Genomic DNA, 21337 nt, shown 5'->3' with positions numbered 1-21337 from the left:
AATGGGGTATAGATTGCTACCAGCTTGCTAGCATGGAGGAGGTGGGCAGGCATCATTAGCATGGGGGAAAGGGTGAGACCCCATTCACACTTAAAAGTGCAAAATGCCGGCGATTACTGCTGGCGTTTTGCAGGAGTGATTTTTCCGCGATTTAACGCGGAAAAAAAATCACTGGACACTGCAGCGATTTTCCCGCAATCGCGTTTAGCGCTTCTATAGCACTGAATCGCAATCGCCGGGAAATCGCCTGAAAATGGTGCAGGCTACACGTTTGCGTTTGGCGATTTGCGTTAATCGCTGGCGATTAATGCAAATCATACAAGTAAGAATGGGCCCATAGGATATTATAGCACTAGCGAATTAAAAAGCCCTAGTGCTTGAGCGTTTTGCCGAAATCGCCGGCAAAACACTCTAGTGTGAATGGGCCCTAAGGTAAGATTTCAGTCATGGATGGGAGAGCATTTCATGTTTACATGTATGGTATTGTTTAGGGAGACACCACAAGATGCCCCTGCACTATGGACGCACCTGGTTTAGTATTTTTTCCCCCTGGTTTTTGTCCTCTAAAACCAGGTGCGTCTTATAGTCCGTAAAATATGGTAATCTGTTAATGTGTGTGTTATGTGGAAATGGACTGCATGCAACAGAAAAATTCTGCACAGCAGAGCATGTAATGTAATAATGTAATAGGAAATTCGCCTGCATTTTCGCCATGTGGTTTTCCATTTGAATTTGCGTACGTTTTCACGTAAATTTCAATAAAAAAGCACACAGGCATTGACATGGTTAAAATGCATATTTAGAAAAATATGCGAAACCACAAGCGTTTTCACGTTAACATAAGCATTGAAATTTGCATTAGCATGCAAATTCGTTTACGCTTTTTCCACAAAGAAATCACAATGCACTAGTGGAAACGTAGCCACATCCAATTTTGATTGGCCAATGATTGACCAATTTCATCTCTTCCATGCAGTATGAGGTTGTACAGATTTTGGAAACTAAACAGACTTGAACAGATTGTGTAGGCAAGCTTTCATACTGCATGTAGGTTGTAAAATTGGATGTGTGTTATTGCAGTCTGATGCATTTTAATCCTTGTACACAATGCCCCATTGCTGTCCCCTGGCAGTAATCTCTCGGATTACAATGAATAGCCAAAGCCATGTAAATGCCTCAGTAGCCTCCAGGCTGGCAACACATCTGTTGCTGTGGAGGGATAATGAAGCACATGCCGCTAAACATGCCATATTTGGATTTGAACACTTTAGACCACATGTGTCGAACTCCAGGCCTGGAGGGCCAGATCCATGTCAGTGTTTAGGATGGATTGAGAAAGAGAGGAATGTGTTCTACCTTATGGACCACACATTTCCTGATTCAGACCCATCAATTAATTTGAGCTGTGTCAAAAATGTGTGAGGACCTCGGCCCTCGTAGGACCGGTTTGACATACCTGCTTTAGACCAAGTGTCGGCATGCATCTTGTAGACCCACACCGACACAAGTAGAAACACGTCCTAAAGGCTCATACACACATCAGACTATAGTCTTTGGAAAATGAAAGATCACAGACCAATCTTACCCCCTTCCATGTAGTATGAGAGCCATACTCTACACAGTCTTTTCTATGGAGCTGAACTCCACATCAGAAAAAAATCTTTGCAAGATGCTGCACACACAGATGCTGTACAGACACAAAAGATCAGTATCTGCAAAAGATCTGTTCCTGCCAAAAATGCATTCCTGCAAATTGCAATGATAGTCTATGAGATCTGCAGATCATCATACATACATGATTTAACTGGCATTCATCTGCAGATCAAGCAATCATCCGCAGATCTGAAAATCCATCCTGGTGGATCTGATCTGCAGATGAATGTCAGTTAAATCATGTGTGTATGATGATCTGCAGATCTCATAGACTATCATTGTAATTTGCAGGAATGGATTTTTAGCAGGAACAGATCTTTTGCAGATACTGATCTTTTGTGTCTGTACAGCATCTGTGTGTGCAGCATCTTGCAAAGATTTTTTTTCTGATGTGGAGTTCAGCACCATAGAATAGACTGTGTAGAGTATGGCTCTCATACTACATGGAAGGGGGTAAGATTGGTCTGTGATCTTTCATTTTCTAAAGACTATAGTCTGATGTGTGTATGCACCTTAACACTTTGCTACTAGGAATAGTCAATGAGATGCAAATAATTTTGAGTTGTGCAGTGCTGGATTATGCAAATTTTGATTGCAGCGAAGTGCCTCTCAAACTCTCACAACTGCTCAATGTTGCCTGGTAACTGCTTGTTGCTGCCTGATATCTGCCTACTGCTGCCTGGTAACTGCTTGCTGAGCACCCAGTTCAACAGTCCGTGGAAAAGAGGCTTGAAAATGGAACAATTTAACACCACCAAGGTGAACTTCAATTGGGCCATTTTCAAGCTGCCTTTTGCACACAAAATTGGCATAACCCTTTAATTCTGAATTATCTGCATGTCATTGACCATTGCTGTGAGGCCTCTTTTCCACGAACTGTTAAGCTGTGTGCTCAGCAAGCAGTTACCAGCCAGCAGTGAGCAGTTACCAGTCAGCAGTGAGCAGTTGTGAGAGTTTGAGAGCAATTTCTCTGCCTATCAACAGTCGTGGAAAAGAGGCCTTAGTTACCCAGCTTCTTTTTCCTGTACTTGGAAGTAATCGTGCACTGCAGTGCATGCCGAGGTGCAAGTACATCTCTGTACTCACAACCATGAACTACATCTCTCGGCATGCATTGCAGCATAAGAGAGAGAAATTGCCGGGAAAATTAAAAAAATGCGTAATGTTGTGGTCTGCCCAAGTAGAAGATGGTGCATCCTGCACGGGCTGGCAACCAGAGAAAACGCGCCCTGTAGGCAAGTAGTGAGGCTCACCCCAACTCACGCCCTCACAATTGCACACTGTATTACAAACCTACCGTATACACTTGCATATAAGCCGACCCGCATATAAGCCGACCCCCAAACTTTTACCTTGAAAAACTGAAAAAAAATGATTGACTCTCATATAAGCCGGGGGTAGGAAATGCGACTGCTACTGGTGAGTTTCCCTTGTCAGTAAATGACAGAGGGATTACCAACTTGTGCCAGCCAGCTGCAGTGACTGCTGTGGTGAAGTTGTGCATGCAGATGAGAGGGCTGTGTGTCACTGTCCTACCCCCAAAGCAGAGTGGCATGTATGGCTGACTTGTAATGCTCTACTGATGTGCAGATAATAGCAAGTACTGAGTAAGGTGAGGCCTAGCCACGTTGCTCTCACCTGTTAACTGCTGCTGCCTGGGCCTCCTCCTAAATGTGGCTTTTCCCTTGGCATCTCTCTTCCTCCTCTGCCCATTCTCCTGGCTCTCTTATCTGCCACAGGACACTGTCGGCGATCGTGCTGCCAGTTGTTAAATGCTGCTGCCTGAGTCTTCCAATGTATTCCTATGTTGTATTCTCCTCTGCCCCCCTTGCGGTGTTGGTGCCCAGAACACAGGACACTGGCATCCCCCCGCGCCGCTCTCCCGAGCCTTCCCCTGTATTCTCCTCTGACCCCCTCCGCTCTCCCATGCTCTGTCACTCTGGCAGCTGCCTGGATGTTGGAGTTGTCGGTCCGGCAGGGTGGATGTGCGTGCAAGCGTGTCCCGAGCGGTGGAGGGGATGCATCTCCACAGCAACTAGGAGATCTGGGTCGTCGGGAGGAAGTGTAACGCTGACAGCCAATTACAGCGCGAAGAGGATGCCTAGCATCACGCAGTGTCCAGGCAGCTGACAGAGCAGGGGAGAGCAGTGCGAGGGGGTCAGAGGAGGAAACCACCATAGGAGAATACAGGGCAATGCCCGAGCAGCAGCATTTAATAGGTGAGAGAAAAGCGGCAAGGTCTCACTGCCGCTCCACTCCAGGGGGTTGCGGGGGTGCTCGGAAGGATGGCGGCCCACAGCTCGCTCATCTGCATGCACCTCTCAGTAGTTATGGCTCGCATACAAGCCGAGATCCCCACTTTTGGGCCACTTTTTTGGGATCAAAAATTCGGCTTGTATGCGAGTATATACGGTACTTATGGGGAGATTCGCTGTAAAACAAAAAAAAATGGATGGTGCTCAGTGCCCTTTAAAATTCTAAAACACCCTTTCCTGCTCCAGTGTCTGGGTCACTGCAAACTTAAATTATGGTGTTGCATTAATCCACTAGGCTAATGATATTGAAAATATAGTGAAATCTGCAAAATTAAAAACTTCAATGTTCCATATAATGATGGTTACACAACCCTGCTTTCACTTCTCGCATGAGAATCACGCAACTTAGATGACTGCCCCTGTTCTTCTGACATCATCGGAGATATTGCATCCTCCCTGCAGGAGAGAGGGGGAAAAAAATAAGTGTTAGTCTCTCTCTCTCTCTCTCTCTCTCTCTATATATATATATATATATATATCATCACAGTATTGTTTTTCTCTGTCTATAAACTCACAGTATTGTATGCATATCTCTCTTCATGGTATTTAACCCCTTCATGCCACGTGTTAAAGGGTTCAAATGTGCACTTTAGCTGAATATTCAGACTTTTAACAGTTCATTATTTACATTGATGGTGCACAATAATGACTTTGATAAATGTTTTTCAGGAAGTGGTTAAATAAAATAAGGGTATAAGAGGCACCCTGGTGAAGTATAAAAGCATCTAAAAACAGTTTAAAACGAAAAATAACTTTGAGATAGCTTACCTCAATGACGAAAAAATCTTTGTAATAACAAAGGTTTTTATTAGCAGCGCAGGCAACGCGTTTCGTGGGTCAGAGCCCGCTTCCTCAGGCCAATAACAGTGCCAGACTAACTGCAAGATTCGGCAGAGAGGCTCCCTTTGCAGCAGGCTCTGAGGTGCCAAGCGTATTTTGGACTCCGTGCTGTGTATCACTCCTGTTGTTTATTGCCTAAGGAAGCTGGATTTTGCCCGTGAAACGCGTTGCAACTTGTCTTTGGAGTATATAAATAAATTATTTATTACTTGAATCGACAGTACCTGTGTGTGTTTTGGGTTGGCTGGTCCACCACCGCATCCCGAACGTTTTAAACGTTTTAGTGACTTTTATCCTACTGGCGCCTCTGTACAGCTCTACACATCAAGAATCCACCCTTGGTGGAAGGGTGGTACACCCTCTTTTTTTCCTCTATCCACAGAGAGCGACGTCTTAATCCTGAGTGGGGACAGGCTTGGTCTCCCCACCTGCCTTTTCAGTGGTTGCCTTGGAGGTAACCCTGGTTTGTAAGTACAATACTTACGTTTCATCATTATCATTCACACTCCTCCAATACAAGCTACACTATATTGGGCTCTCGGTTTTCTACCTTTTATATGAAGACAAAGATTGTTCACCATCATGGTTTAGGGGAAGGATACAGAAAGCTGCCTCAGAGATTTCAGCTGTCTGTTTCCACAGTTAGGAACATATTAAGGAAATGGAAGACCACAGGCTCAGTTCAAGTTAAGGCTTGAAGTGGCAAACCAAGAAAAGTCTCAGATAGACAGAACCGACGAATGGTGAGAACGGTCAGTCAACCCACAGACCAACACAGAGACCTACAACATCATCTTGCTGCAGATGGAGTCACTGTGCATCGTTCAACCATTTGGCACACTTTACACAAGGAGATGCTATATCAGAGGAAGCCTTTTCTCCACCTACAGCACAAACAGAGCCGCTTGAGGTATGCTAAAGCACATTTGGACAAGCCAGCTTCATTTTGGAATAAGGTGCTGTGGACTGCAGAAACTAAAATTTAGTTATTTGAGCATAACAAGCCCTGTTCTGCATGGAGGAAAAACACAGCATTCCAAGAAAAACACCTGCTACCTACAGTAAAATATGGTGGTGGACTGGTGGTTCCATCATGCTGTGGGGCTGTGTGGCCAGTGCAGGGACTGGGAATCTTGTCAAAGTTGAGGGACGCATGGATTCCACTCAGAATCAGCAGATTCTGGAGACCAATGTCCAGGAATCAGTGACAAAGCTGAAGCTGCGCCGGGGCTGGATCTTTCAACAAGACGACGACCCTAAACACTGCTCAAAATCCACTAAGGCATTCATGCAGAGGAACAAGTACAATGTTCTAGAATGGCTATCTCAGTCCCCAGACCTGAATATAATTGAAAATCTGTGGTGTGAGTTAAAGAGAGCTGTCTATGCTCGGAAGCCGTCAAACCTGAATGAACTAGAGATGTTTTGTAAAGAGGAATGGTCCAAAATACCTTCAACCAGAATCCAGACTCTCATTGGAACCTACAGGAAGCGTTTAGAGGCTGTAATTTCTGCAACAGGAGGATCTACTAAATATATTCATTTCATTAATTTTTTGTGGTGCCCAAATTTATGCACCAGCCTAATTTTGTTTAAACAATTATTGCACAATTTCTGTAAATCCAATAAACTTCCTTTCACTTCTCAAATATCACTGTGCGTGTCTCCTGTGTGATATATTTAACTGACATTTTTTATCGTAACCACCAACAATTTATACAGGAAGATCATGACGATTAACAACATTGCCCAAACGTTCGCATCCCACTGTAAGTATCAGCAGTGGATGGAGTGCCAACACAGCTGACCTGATTTTCTCTCCGCTAATGGCAGCATTGACTAGACTATGTCCCAGTTGACGGGATATCACCTTAGTACCAAAAACTATTTAAAGGGATATTGTAGGGGGGGGGGGGGGGGTCGGGGTAAAATTAGTTGAAGTTACCCGGGGCTTCTAATGGTCCCCCGCAGACATCCTGTGCCCACGCAGCCACTCCCCAATGCTCCGGCCCTGCCTCCGGTTCACTTCTGAAATTTTAGACTTTAAAGTCTGAAAACCACTGCGCCTGCGTTGCGGTGTCCTCACTCCCGCTGATGTCACCAGGAGCATACTGGGCAGGCCCAGTATGGTCTGTGTCTGCACCGTGCGCTCCTGGTGACATCAGGGGAAACGAGGACACGGCAACGCAGGCGCAGCGGTTTTCAGACTTTAAAGTCTGAAATTCCAGAAGTGAACCGGAGGCGGGGCTGGAGCATCGGTGAGTGGCTGCGCAGGCACAGGACGTCTGCGGGGGACCATTAGAAGCCCCGGGTTAGTTCAACTCATTTTCCCCTGACCCCCCTACAGTATCCCTTTAAGTTAAACAGGGGCAAGGCAACTTATTTTAAGTACACTTTTACTTACTGAGGGTTGACAGTATTTTATTGATTAAGCTCTTTTGAGAAAAGTCATGAGAAAAGTTAATTCAATTGAATGAGGGCCCATGTCTCAAAGGTTCAGAGCTGTATTGGCAATGGCAGCACAAGGGGTAATCTATACAATTGTAAGCAGGTGTATTTAATATTCTGGTTGTTCAGAGGGTGTTCTGGAAATAATTTTGTGCTGACTAGAATTACAAAACGTGAGCACTATGAAATCATTACTGTCTTCTGAACCCCATATTGCTGCCAGACTGCTAACCAACCAACCCCGTCACTGCCACATAACGCCAGTCCTGCACTCCCTTCACTGGCTACCTATAGAATGGAGGGTCCTATTCAAGATCGGCCTACTGACATTTAAATCCCTGAATAATTTAGGCCCTGGATACATGAAAGATATGTTGCAGCTGCGTAGCAATCCCCGCATTCTCAGATCAACAGGTTCTAATAATCTAGTCATACCCAGAGTCCACTTGGAAACTTTTGGTCCCAGAGCCTTCTGTCATGCTGCCCCTACGTTTTGGAACTCCTTACCTCAACAGATCAGGACAGCTCTATCCCTGGACATGTTTAAATCCAGACTGAAAACCCACCTGTTTAGTTTGGCATTTGCAGAAATATAACTTTTGTTGTGTGAATACTTCATCCTACTAATTACTGAATCTGAGAGAGCCTAAGCGCTTTGAGTCCTATGGGAGAAAAGCGCTATATAAATGTTATTGTATTGTATTGTATTGTATATTGTGGATCACAACACTAAGGTACTAGATTACAGTTTTCTGCAACATGTGGGAGTCTGAAAGATGGAATCTGATTGGCTGGCTAGGACACTGTTTTTCTCTCATTTTTGTAGAATTAACATAGCCAAGAAATGTTTCCACAGTAATAAATAGAAGAACTAAGTGCCTGGATCAAGGATCTGGATCTCTCTGCCAACCTTATCTCATTGCCAGGATAGTCTGGTCTTGGAACATCTTTTTTCTTCTTTCTGTAGCACAGGAAGTAGAGGACAAGGGCTGTGATCAGCAATAGTGCCAGCAGAACTCCCACCACTGCGCCCGCTACGGCTCCGGCCTCTGCAATGCCTAGGAACACAGAGAAGCACATTAATCAGACATCCCAAACAGGAAAACTTTACCCTAGTTAAACATTAGCCACACGTGTATAAGTGTCATAGAAAGAGTTCCTATTTTAAAACGGACCTGATCTCAGAGCTTCCTCTCTGCTCTAAACGATTAGCAACAGCATAATAACCTTTAAATAAAAATGTTTCTTTGTTACAGCTTATACAAATCCTGCAAAAAATCTGCAGTGTGTCTACTTCCTCCTTTCATCTAAGCAGACATAAAGTTAACATCCTGTGTTTACAAATTAGCTGCTCTGCAAGGACTGCCAAAATTCCTGAGCTGACACAGCTGAGAGATCAAATTACACTTGTGATTAGTCACAGATTATGGGAAATTAGACAGGCTAAACTCTCTTAATACATAAAGGGCTTTATTCACAAACCCGTGCCAACTGTTAGCACGGGCGTGCTAAACAGTTAGCACGCGAAGTGCCGCTCGCAGACTTTTTGCGCACGCAAAGTGGTGCGATTGTGGACATTTTAGTGTGATAACGCAGACTTTTCCATGCAAAAGTCTGCGTTATCGCACGCAAATGTCCACAATCGCGGCACTTTGCGTGCGCAAAAGTCAGGCGAGCAGCACTTCACGTGCTAACTTTAGCACGCCCGTACTAACAGCACGGGTTTGTGAATCAAGCCCAAAGAGTCCATTTCTCTATGTTTTCTTTCTGTCCTATGCAAGAATTCAGGTGCACTTTAAATAAGACCAGATACAGAGCACTGAGTTTTAAACCTAGCTTAGGCCTCTTTTCCACAGACAGTTGATAGGCAGTGAAATGCCTCTCAAACTGTCATAACTGCTTGCTGCTGCCTGGTAACTGCTCACTGCTTCCTAGTAACTGCTTGCTGAGCACACAGTTCAACTGTCCATGGAAAAGAGCCCTAAAGACCAAGAGAGGTGCTATTTTGCACTGTTCATACGTGCAGAAAAAGAATACGAAAGATCACTACTACATACAAGACAAGTCACAAACACTGGTTCGCACGACAGCCGGGGGCCCCAGTCTCTCTCACTGGCTGGGGCCACCAAACCAGAGGGAAGTGCGGGTGGGCCCTAGACCTCTCACCCCCAGGGAATTCACCCCCACTGCCTCTGAACTGAATGCTAACTGCAAAACACACAATTTGCTAACTCCCAGCTAAAGCAAGGGCTGTATAAAAGCTAGTAAGAAAAAAAAATTGCGCCTCAAATACCATGAAATGACTTCCATGCATATAACATAAGAATAAATATAGGGAACACTAACCACAGTTCCAAAAATGTTGGAGTGCTGTGAAGAATGTAAATCAATGCAGAATGTGATGTTTTACAAATCATTAAATCCCTATATGCACAGTGTGATGCAAAAGTTTGGGCAACCTTGTTAATCATCATGATTTTCCTGTATAAATTGTTGGTTGTTATGATAAAAAATGTCAGCTAAATATTTCATATAGGAGACACACACAGTGATATTTGAGAAGTGAAATGAAGTTTATTGGATTTACAGAAATTGTGCAATAACTGTTTAAACAAAATTAGGCTGGTGCATAAATTTGGGCACCACAAAAAATAAATGAAATCAATACATTTAGTAGATCCTCCTTTTGCAGAAATTACAGCCTCTAAACGCTTCCTGTAGGTCATTTTATTGATTCCAAAACCTTTGGAACTCAAATTGGCTTAGTATGCTCAATGACCCCTGACCTCCATGCACAGGTGAATAGAGATGGCCCGAACGGTTCGCTGGCAAACGGGAACCGGCGAACTTCCGGGGGTTCGCGATCGCGGAGAACCGCAAACTTTTCCGGAAGTTCGATTCGCCCCCAACCTTGACCCTCTACATGACAGTCAGCAGGCACATTGTAGCCAATCAGGCTACACTCCCTCCTGGAGCCCCATCCCCTTATAGAAGGCAGGCAGCGTCAGGCATTGGACTCACTCGTGTGCCTGCTGTAATTAGAGAAGGGAGAGTTGCTGCTGCTGCTGCAGAGAGAGCTATAGGGAAAGCTTAGTTAGGCTCTTGTTGGCTTGTTAGCTTGCTCCTTGCTGATTCTTATTGCTAAAAAAGCACCCCTCAACAGCTCTTTTGAGAGCTAATCTTGTTCTTGTGATCTATTTTTTGTGTGTGTGTCCCACAGACACTTGTGTTGTATAGACAGCCTTGGTAATTCCTACTGTGCCACTGCCAGGCCCAGCACATTCAGTGACTACCTGTGTGTGTGACAGGCAGCTGTACTTTGTAATCCCAATCACTGCACCTGTTCACTGTTTAGTGCACCTACCTACCTACACCTATGTGAGCGCATGCATTCTTAATACCACCAGTCATTGCACCTGTTCACGGTACCTGTGTGTGTGTGTGACAGGCAGCTGCACATTTGTAATCTCAATCACTGCACCTGTTCACTGTTCAGTGCACCTACCTACCTATACCTACATGAGCGCAGGCATTGTTAATACCACCAGTCATTGCACCTGTTCATGGTACCTGTGGGTACCTGTGTGTGTGTGTGTGTGTGTGTGTGTGTGACAGGCAGCTGCACATTTGTAATACCAATCACTGCACCTGTTCACTGTTCAGTGCACCTACCTACCTATACCTACGTGAGCACACGCATTGTTAATGCCACCAGTCATTGCACCTGTTCACGGTACCTATGTGTGACAGGCAGCTGCACATTTGTAATATTAATCACTGCACCTGTTCACTGTTCAGTGCACCTACCTACCTATACCTATGTGAGCGCACGCATTGTTAATACCACCAGTCATTGCACCTGTTCACGGTACCTGTGTTTGTGTGTGTGTGTGTGTGTGTGTGTGTGTGTGTGTGTGTGTGTGTGTGTGTGTGTGTGAGAGAGACAGGCAGCTGCACATCTGTAATCCCAATCACTCCACCTGTTCATTGTTTAGTGCACCTACATACCTATACCTACGTGAGCGCACGTAGGTCTGTTCGAGGTCGTGCTGACGTGATTTTGTGCGGCCCTGGCCCAAAGTACAGTGCTCAAAAGAAGGCACGTGCCATCAACTCCCAAGATTGTCAGGACATGGTTGACTATTTAACACAGAACACCTCATCTTCCGCAGCCACCAGCGCTACTACAAGTACCACATCCACTACATTTTACACTTTGCAGGAGTTATTTGGTGGGGAAATCACTGATTCAAGCCATTATTGTTACAACAAGATGAAGGCGCTAAGCAAGTTACACCACCTCATATGTCTGAGTTAGGGGACACTATGGATGTAACGTGTGAGGAGGAGGATGATGAAGTACCTGCTGTTGATGCAGTTTGGGAGGTGTTTGAGACTAGGGATGATCGGAACAGGCAATTTCCGATATCATGGAAATTCCGGATTCCGCGGTAACAAAATTACGTAACCGTAACATTCGGCGGATCCCTGCAGTATTCTGCGGAATTCCGCAATTCCGGCGAAACCATTTCCACAATGTTAAAGGGAACATAATGGATGTTTCCTTTTAAACAAATACCAATTCCCCTGGCAGTCCTGCTGATATCTTTGGCTTTAGTGGTGGCTGAATCACAATCCTGATTACAATTTATTTTTTGGAGCAGCAGGAGTTGTCGTAGGCCATGGGACCTAGAGGTGGTTCCAAGGCAGTCATTACAATTTTTGTTTGGAGCAGCAGGAGTTGTCGTAGGCCATGGGACCTAGAGGTGGTTCCATGGCAGTCATTACAGCAAAATTTTAATTTAGGCTGTCCAATCTTCATCGTGAATCAGTGAGAGGGGCCTTGTAATCATCACTGATCCATGACTCATTCTTATTTTTATGAATGTCATTCTCATTTTTATGAATGTTAATATGTCCACATTGTCTGTGGACAAACGGGTCCGTTGGTCGGTGACCACCCCACCTGCAGCACTAAATACTCCCTCAGAAAGAACACTGGCGGCAGGGCATGCAAGAACCTCCAGTGCATACTGAGCGAGTTCAGGCCAGGTATCCAGTTGTTTTGTCCAATACTCCATGGGGTCATCATTATTCTCCATATTGTCTGGAGCACTGGCCGACCCCAAGTAATCAGTCACCATACGGGCCTGCCGATGTTGGACCCTACTTTGCCCACTGGTGGTGCATCTGGCATTGGCTGATAAAATTTCTTCAACATACTCAGCAGGTTCACAGATTGGCTATTGGTGCTGCTGCTGGGAGTGGGGGCACCAGACCTTTGCTGAGTATGATGAGGCTTGGTAGCTTGGGCCTGGGATACAGGTTCAGGAAACACATCTTCTACCCAACAAAGAAGGGCATCCTGGCGTTTGCTTGGGAGGGGGGTATGAACTGCCGCATTTTCCCCTTGCACCAGGGATCTAAGATGGTGGCCACCCACATGTCGAGCCTTGATTCTAAAGTTTTAATCTGGGGGTCCTTACGGAGGCACTGGATCATATGCGCAGCCATAGGGAAGAGATGTCTGCCATTAATTACCTCTTCCTGGCTGTCAGAACTGTCATCATGCTCCAGCTCCACATCATCAGCATCTTCTTCCCACCACCGGGCTCTTCCGCTTCCACAAGCTCTGCCTTCTCATCCAGGACTTGAGCATGCTCACTCACTCCCCCACTTGACTGGCCACTGTTCAGTAGGGCTTCCTCCCCCTGTCCGAGCACTTTGTCAAGAGCCTTGTTCAGCATGAAGATAATAGGGAGCACTTCTGATATGCTGCAGTGCTCCTCACTGACCAATTTTGTTGCCTGCTCAAATGGTTCCAACACTTTACAGACCTGTCCAATCAGCTGCCACTGGTCCCCAGTAATGTAGTCCAGTGGCCCTGTTCTGGAGCAAGATGTCTGAGACAGGTATAGCCTGACCGCCATTCGCTACTCCCACAACCTCTCCAGCATCTGGAGGGTGGAGTTCCACCGCATCGGACAATCAGAAATAAACCTGTGCTGCGGCAGGCTATGGCGGCACTGCAGCAGTTTCAAGGCCGCGGTTGCGGAGTGACAGATGTGGGCTGACACTTTTCGTGCTGAGGCCACAGCATCCTTCAACCCATCAAAAGTTCGTAGAAATTTCTGGACTACAAGATTGAAGACGTGGGCAAAGCAAGGTAAGTGAGTGTAGCCACCTTCCGAAATGGCGGCCAGCATGTTGGTACCATTGTCAGACACCACTACACCTGTGTCCAGTTTTCAGGGGAAAAGCCACTGCCGAATCTGATCCTGTAAGGCTGCAAGGATTACAGATCCGGTTTGCCTGTTCTCGTCCATGGATTTGAGTTTCAGCATTGCTTGGCATTAAAGGAATACTGTAGGGGGTCGGGGGAAAATGAGTTGAACTTACCCGGGGCTTCTAACGGTCCCCCGCAGACATCCTGTGTTGGCGCAGCCACTCACCGATGCTTCGGCTCCGCCTCCGGTTCACTTCTAGAATTTCAGACTTTAAAGTCTGAAAACCACTGCGCCGGCGTTGCCGTGTCCTCGATCCCGCTGATGTCATCAAGAGCGCACAGCGCAGGCCCAGTATGGTCTGTGTCTGCGCAGTACACTCCTGGTGACATCAGCGGGAGCGAGGACACGGGCGTGCAGGCGCAGTGGTTTTCTGACTTTAAAGTCAGAAATTCCAGAAGTGAACCGGAGGCGGGGTCGGAGCATCGGTGAGTGGCTGCGCCAACACAGGATGTCTGCGGGGGACCATTAGAAGCCCTGGGTAAGTTCAGCTCATTTTCCCCCGACCCCCTACAATATCCCTTTAATGGTGCGTCATACCAGTGTAGGAGCGGGACCACTTGCTGGGAGGCTCAGCAACGGCGGACTGGCCTTGGACAGAGCAGGTAGCAGAGGGAAGTAGAACAGGCCTCCCCTTCAACCCACGTGGCGGCACCACCAGCTGAGATGCCCCAGATCTTGCACCCTCCTCAGCAGCACCATGGAGGGTGACCCAATGGGCGGTTAGATACTTTTTCTGCCCATGCCTGCTGCTCCATCCATCCATAGTGACGTGCACCTTGCCACCGACAGCATGATCCATAGACCGGCCTAAACACGCTCCACAATGTGCTGGTGAAGGGCAAGGATAGCATTCCTGGCAAAATAATGGTGGCTGGGAATCCACCATTGTGGAGAAACACTGTTCATCAGTCTGCGGAAGGGGGCACAGTCCACAAACTGGTAGGGCAGCAGCTGTTGGCTCAACATCCTTGCCAGGAGCGCATTATTTTTCACAACAAACAGATCAGTTGCAGGGAGCATCCGCTTCCTCTGCAACATTTCTGGCACAGAGGCCTGATGCTGGAACACTGGTGATTATGAGGAAACCAACAAGGGTGATGATGAGGTGCTTGCCGAGGTCTGGAGTCCTCTTCCAGACTGGCATGCAGAGGGATTTGAACTAGAATGGGACTGAGCAGGTTAGATAGGGGACAGGACGAGTAGAAAAAGAAGAGGAGGGGCCTGTTGCTGCTGCTTTTCCTCCACCCATCTTATTGTAATTCTTTACATATTCAAACTCCCGTCTGTGGTGGTTGCGCAGATGGCTTATCAGCCCTGAAGTGCTGAGCCCGGTGCCCGATTTGCCTCTGCTCACCGATTTATGGCACACAGAACAAACTGCCCTGGATTCATCCTCTTCCAGAAAAGTAAAATAATGCCATGCAGGGGATGTGCATGCACGTGGAGCAGTGGTGTGACCTGTTCCAGCACGTTGTTGCTCAGCATTGGACTGGTAGGTACTGACAGACGGTAAAGCACTTGCAGGCTGCTGGCCAACCATCTGCTCTTTTTATCCATGCTGCTCATGCCTGCTAGTGCCTAACCCACCAGATGGCAACGGTGGATCAGCCGCCTCATCATCCAAAACATCATCCAGTTCAACCAAATCACTGGAACCCATAAGAGACTCTTCTGGAAACTCCACCTGGCCACGAAACACCTCTGTAGTTGACTGGTGGTGATGTAGATTGGTGGTGACACAAGCTCTCAGTTGTGATGGATTACTACTGGATGAAGAAAACACAGGGGCCATTTCTGTCACCACAGAACCCACCACTTCTTGGGACCTTGGTCCCATGGTCTCCTCCAATGTCTCCTCTTAACTCTTCTCCACATCTCCCTCATCGACGTAGGTGTGCTTTACTTCTGGAGGAGAGTACTGGGAGGAAGCAACCTCGTCAAGAGAAGCAGCTGCAGTCGGGTTCTGGCCAAGAGGAACCTGGCCACTACTGGTGCTGCTGCAACTAGCTTCAAGTTCCTCAGACTGGGTAGAGGGTTCCTGAACTAAATAATCAACAACTCTGTTCGCCTGCTGCTCTGTCAAAATTTTCCTGCGTCCGAACAGAGGGAAGACATCTCTGACCGGGGGGGAACGCTTCCTGCTGCTGCTTCTGCCACCCTCAACCTGATCGCGTACTTGACGTGATCCACCAACAACACCATCACTCCATTTTCTTTTAGGAGTGGCAGGAAATTGCTGCTGTTCTCGCTCCATTGCTTTGGGGCCAAAAACTTTATTGGGGAAGGGGTAGGAGTGACAGAACCAAAGTGAATGGAGCTGCTGACTTTGAGAAAAAGTCGCCCTGTGTAATACAATGCAGCTATGGAAAGATGGATATCATTTTAAAGCTATCTTTCTCCTCTTTCTGACGACACATAAACTGCGGCCCTACGACTTTTAGTTTTCTCTATTTTCGCGATCGAAATCCCGGCCGCGGCAATTTCGATCGCGCAAATAGCAAAAACTAAAAGGCGTAGGGTGGCGGTTTATATATCATTGGAAAGAGGAGAAAGAGAGCTTTAAAATGATATGCATCTTTCTATAGTTTCTGCACTGCTCGGAGTCCCTTTAAAGACTGTGAGAGAGAATTACATTGAGTGTGAGCTATATTAGTAGTAGCTAGCTAGGTGTATTTGTGAGAGAGTGACCGTAGATTGTTAGTTTGAGTGATAGATTGTAGTGTAGTGTACTAGTAGTTGCTGTGTGGAGAGGGTGAGACGGAGCCAGCCAGGCCGCAGGCTTAGCGTTTGACAGAGTGAGAGAGGTGATTGATTAGCTGAGTGTAGTGCAAGTTTTTTTTTGTTTTGTTTTCTAAGTTCATTTTTTTTCTTTATTTTTTGATTTATTTTCTTTATTTTACTTCTGCATCATGCTGTGTACATTTACCAGCTTGCCATCAAATTGTACATTTATTTCCCTCAACCAGCCTAGTGCTTCACATTGCCTTATATATTGTACCAGCAACCTGGGAGAAAATCTCCCTCCTTCCTCCTGGCTAGTCCATTCTGGAATGCACACAGACACCATCCTACTCTCTTCTTTTCAAGTCATAAGGAGGGGCGGGCAGGACAGGAGTCACACAGACACACTCTAGATCTCGAGATAACACCAACATTAGGGAATGCCATACAAAGTGTTGTAGACAAAAGGTTTGTAGATTCCTTATTTGAGCCTGAACAGCAAAGGCTTTCATTAGAACTTTTTATCTCCGTTCCCTAAGTTTTCAGTCTCTAAGGACAGGAAAAATAAACTTTTTTTCCCCTCAAAGCGCCTGCCATAAATCTGGCGCTCTAGGCAATTAGCTGTTCAGCTGGCCTCTAAAAGCGCCTCTGATTGGGACACCACAGTGGAGGACAGCAGGCAGCAATTATTTCTCAAAAAAGACGATACCCAAACTGTATCGGGAAGTAGAAAGGCATGTGGTGTGATCTCTGGCACACAGCGTTGGGTCAAGGGTCCATCTGATCACGGATGCCTGGTCTGCCAAGCACGGTCAGGGCAGGTATATTACTTACACAGCCCATTGGGTCAACCTCGTGACCGATGGCAAGCAGGGAGTACGTGGCTGTGCAGCGGACCAACTTGTGACACCTCCACGGCTTGCAGGCAGGCCTGCTGCCACCTCCTCTCCTTCTCCTACTCCTCCTGCTACATCATCTTCGCTGTCGTCATCCTCCTCCTTGGCTGAGTGGCAGCGCGACTCTACTGGTGCTGCGATCTCCTCTCCAGCTATACAGCCCCAGCTCCCCAGGGCCTATGCTGCATGCCAGGTACGACGGTGTAACGCCATCTTAGACATGTCTTGCCTCAAAGAGAGTAACACTGGAGCAGCTCTCCTGGCTGCTCTTAACAAACAGGTGGATCAGTGGCTGACCCCGCACCAACTGGAAATCGGCAACGTGGTGTGTGACAACAACAGCAATCTCATTTCGGCTTTGAATTTGGGAAAGTTGACACATGTACCCTGCATGGCACATGTGTGCAATCACGTAATCCAGAGATTTGTGTCTAAGTACCCAGGCTTACAGGATGTCCTAAAGCAGGCCAGGAAGTTGTGTGGGCATTTCAGTCAGTCTTACATGGCCATGGCACGCTTGGCCGATTTTCAGTGGAGAAACTACTTGCCGGTGAGGCGCTTGACTTGCGATAGCCCGACTCGCTGGAATTCGACCCTCCTGATGTTCTCTCGCCTGCTACAACAGGAGAAAGGCGTTAAACAGTATCTCTACAACTACAGTCAAAGGACACAGTCTGGGGAGATGGGGATGTTCTTGATGAAGTACTGGACACTCATGCGAAATGCCTGCAGGCTCATGCGGCCGTTTGAGGACAAACATGGTGAGTCTCAGTGAAGGTGCCATCAGTGACTTGATCCCGCATGCCTTCTTCCTGGAGCGTGCCGTGCGTAGAGTGTTGTGGATGAGCGTGGACAGGAACAGTTCCAGGAGGAAGTATTGTAGGATTAATTCTCATCAGAACAAGATGTTTCCTCAACACCTGAGGCAGCACAGAGGGGGGATGAGGAAGAGTCTTGCAGGGAAGAGGAGTCAGATGATGAGGAAGGTGTTTTTTTTTGAGGAGGAGAAGGAGGCAGCAGAAGAACAACCTCAGCAGGCATTGCAGGGGGCTTGTGCTGCTCAACGCTCCCGTGGTATTGTTCGTGGCTGGTGGGAGGAGAACTTACCTGACATCACTGAGGTAGAGCAAGAGGAGTTGGATAGTGTGTCTGGATCCAACCTTGTGCAGATGCCGTCTTTCATGCTGTCCAGCCTGTTGAGGGACCCATCTATAAAAAAAAACTCAAGGGGAATGAGCTGTACTGGGTGGTCACGCTACTAGACCCTCGGTATAGGCACAAAGTGGCGGACATGTTACCAACTCACATGAAGGCAGAAAGGATGCTGCACATGCAGAACAAGCTGGCAACTATGCTTTATAGTGCGTTTAAGGGTGATGTCACAGCACAACAGAATAAAGATGCCACTGCCAGTAATCTTCCTCCTCCTCCCATGTCCACGCAGGCAAGGGCAGGATGCTCCAGCGATCTCATGGTGATGTTGGGCATGCGGACATTCTTTAGTCCAACACCTCGCCTTAGCCCTTTCCGATCCTGCCGGTCGATCCACCCTACCAACGTCTCGACCGGCAGGTAACCGACTACCTGGCCTTAGGTGTGGATGGAGACACTCTGAGCAGCGGTGAACCCCTGGACTACTGGGTGCGCAGGCTTGACCTGTGGCCAGAGCTGTCACAATATGCCATCCAACTTCTGGCTTGCCCTGCCTCAAGCTTCCTGTCAGAAAGGACCTTCAGCACAGCTGGAGGCATTGTCAGTGAGAACAGAAGTCGCCTAGGTCAAAAAAGTGTTCAGTACCTCATCTTTATCAAAATTAATGAGGCATGGATACCGGAGGGCTACTGCCTACCCGAAGACTATGTCAGTCCCCACACAACCTCTCTGCCTGCCGGCCGCTGCTGCCTGCCCCAAGACTAAGTCAGTCCCCCCACACAGTATCTCTGCCTGCTGGCCGCTTGACTGCCTTCTCCGCCACCACCAACAGGGTCCAGGACTTCAGGTGGCTGCTATAATCATTTTTCTGGTTCGTGATCGTTACCTTGCCGCGGTGAAGGGGCTTGCGTATCAGAATGAAGCAATGACCGACGGCTATATGAGTGTGTTGGGTTTGGGGGGCACACCTGACCCAAGAAAATAGATAATAAGGTTGTTGCTTCATTGTGGACAGACCAAATTAGATCAGCTGGACACTCAGTTACCTCAGCCCGACCATATGAGCTTGAAAACCACCATGGCCTGCACTCTGGCTATGGTGCGCACCAGTCCAGCACGGGCGTCACTACAAAAACAACTGTTTGTGGTACGTTACACAGTGAGTTTGGTCTGTCAGTGTGAAGCAGTACACTAATTACACACCCTGATTGATGTATACACATGCAAGATGTTTTAAAAGCACTTTAGGCCTCCAATTTAGCATGCAATGGGATTTCTGCCCTTAAAACGCTGCTGTGCTTCAAATCGTGATTTTTCCCGAGAACTTTTGGAGTGTTTCCCACTCCGCCATGCCCCCCACCAGGTGTTAGACCCCTTGAAACATCTTTTCCATCACTTTTGTGACCCTCATAAATGTTTCTAGTTTTCAAAGTACGTGAAGTTCGTGAACGCAGTTCGCACACCGAAAATCGGAGGTTCGGGCCATCTCTACAGGTGGATCCAATTATGAGAGTCAATTGTATGTTTCCCTCCTCTTTTAATTTTCTCTGAAGAGTAGCAACATGGGGTCTCAATACAACTCTTAAATGACCTGAACACAAAGATTGTTCGCCATCATGGTTTAGGAGAAGGATACAGAAAGCTGTCTCAGTGATTTCAGCTGTCTGTTTCCACAGTTAGGAACATAATGAGTAAATGGAAGACCACAGGCTCAGTTCAAGTTAAGGCTCAAAGTGGCAGACAAAAAAAATCTCGCATAGACAGGAGCGACAAATGGTGAGAACAGTCAGAGTCAACCCACAGACCAGCACCAAAGACCTCCAAATCATCTTGCTTCAGATGGAGTCACTGTGCATTGTTCAACCATTCGGCGCACTTTACACAAAGAGATGCTGTATGCGAGAGTGATGCAGAGGAAGACTTTTCTCCTCCCACAGCACAAACCGAGCCACTTTAGGTATGCTAAAGCACATGTGGACAAGCCAACTTCATTTTGGAATAAGGTGCTGTGGACTGATGAAAACTAGAATTTAGTTATTTGGGCATAACAAGAGGGGCGTTAAGCATGGAGGAAAAACAACACAGCATTCCAAGAAAAACTAACAGGCAAACGGTCTAGCGCTTAACAAAATACCAAAATAGTCTCTCATTGAACAGTTCAATATTAAAGTGTTGCAGTCTTCATAGCATAACAGTCTTTAAATATGCTCACCAGATCAATATGCCAATCAATGGGCATGGGCACTGTGTTGGGAAAATAGTGTGACATACTACACCATCTGTACTTGTTTTTTCCCTTTATGAACATCTGAGGGTCTGACTGCTGGGAAGGTGAGAAGAGGCACCGGGACTACATACTGGCTGGGCCAAAAATTAGATTGCCGGTCTGTTACGATTGGCCATAAGATCTGGTGAGCAGATTGTGTGTGGGGGAATTTGGAGCGGCCCTAGTACAGACTACTACACCATATGTGTTTTGTCTTGTTTTTTTACGAGTGATCCAGGATACAAGCATGAAGAAAGGCATCGTAACTGGCTTGGCCAAAAACGCATAAGCTGATCTTTCATTGATTGGCATATTGATCTGGTGAGCGTATTTAAAGACTGTTATGCTATGAAGACTGCAACACTTTAATATTGAACTGTTCAATGAGAGACTATTTTGGTATTTTGTTGACCGCTAGACCGTTTGCCTGTTAGAATTTACAATTGAGGGGTGACACCTAAACCTCTGGTTATAGAGATCCAAATATATGGTATTCTGGTAAACTGCTGCTATATAGGTTCAAGGAGCGCACCATCTAGCTATAAATATATTCCAAGAAAAATACCTACAGTAAATATGGTGCTGGTTCCATCATGCTGTGGGGCTGTGTGGCCAGTGCAGGTACTAGGAATCTTGTCAAAGTTGAGGGATGCATGGATTCCACTCAGTATCAGAAGATTCTGGAGACAAATGTATAGGAATCAGTGACAAAGCTGAAGCTACGCTGGGGATGGATCTTTCAACAAGACAACGACCCTA

At 46.7% G+C, this 21337-nt stretch overlaps 1 protein-coding gene across 1 annotated transcript in view; it reads right to left on the bottom strand.

Moving 5' to 3' along the window:
• Positions 1 to 2159: 2159 nt before the first annotated feature.
• The window catches only part of LOC137522115 (V-set and immunoglobulin domain-containing protein 2-like), a 46889-nt gene continuing 27711 nt past the window's right edge, over positions 2160 to 21337 (bottom strand). The window contains exons 5-6 of the mRNA XM_068242143.1: positions 8167 to 8314; positions 2160 to 4364 (exon numbers count right to left, since the gene is read on the bottom strand). Of these exons, the coding sequence (XP_068098244.1) occupies positions 4271 to 4364; positions 8167 to 8314 (242 nt within the window). The 3' untranslated portion in view covers positions 2160 to 4270. The remainder of the gene's footprint in view (positions 4365 to 8166; positions 8315 to 21337) is intronic.

This window comes from Hyperolius riggenbachi, chromosome 6, assembly GCF_040937935.1.
Source record: "Hyperolius riggenbachi isolate aHypRig1 chromosome 6, aHypRig1.pri, whole genome shotgun sequence".
NCBI lineage: Eukaryota > Metazoa > Chordata > Amphibia > Anura > Hyperoliidae > Hyperolius > Hyperolius riggenbachi.
Note: the sequence above shows the minus strand (reverse complement) of the source record. Positions and strands in the feature narration are given on the sequence as shown.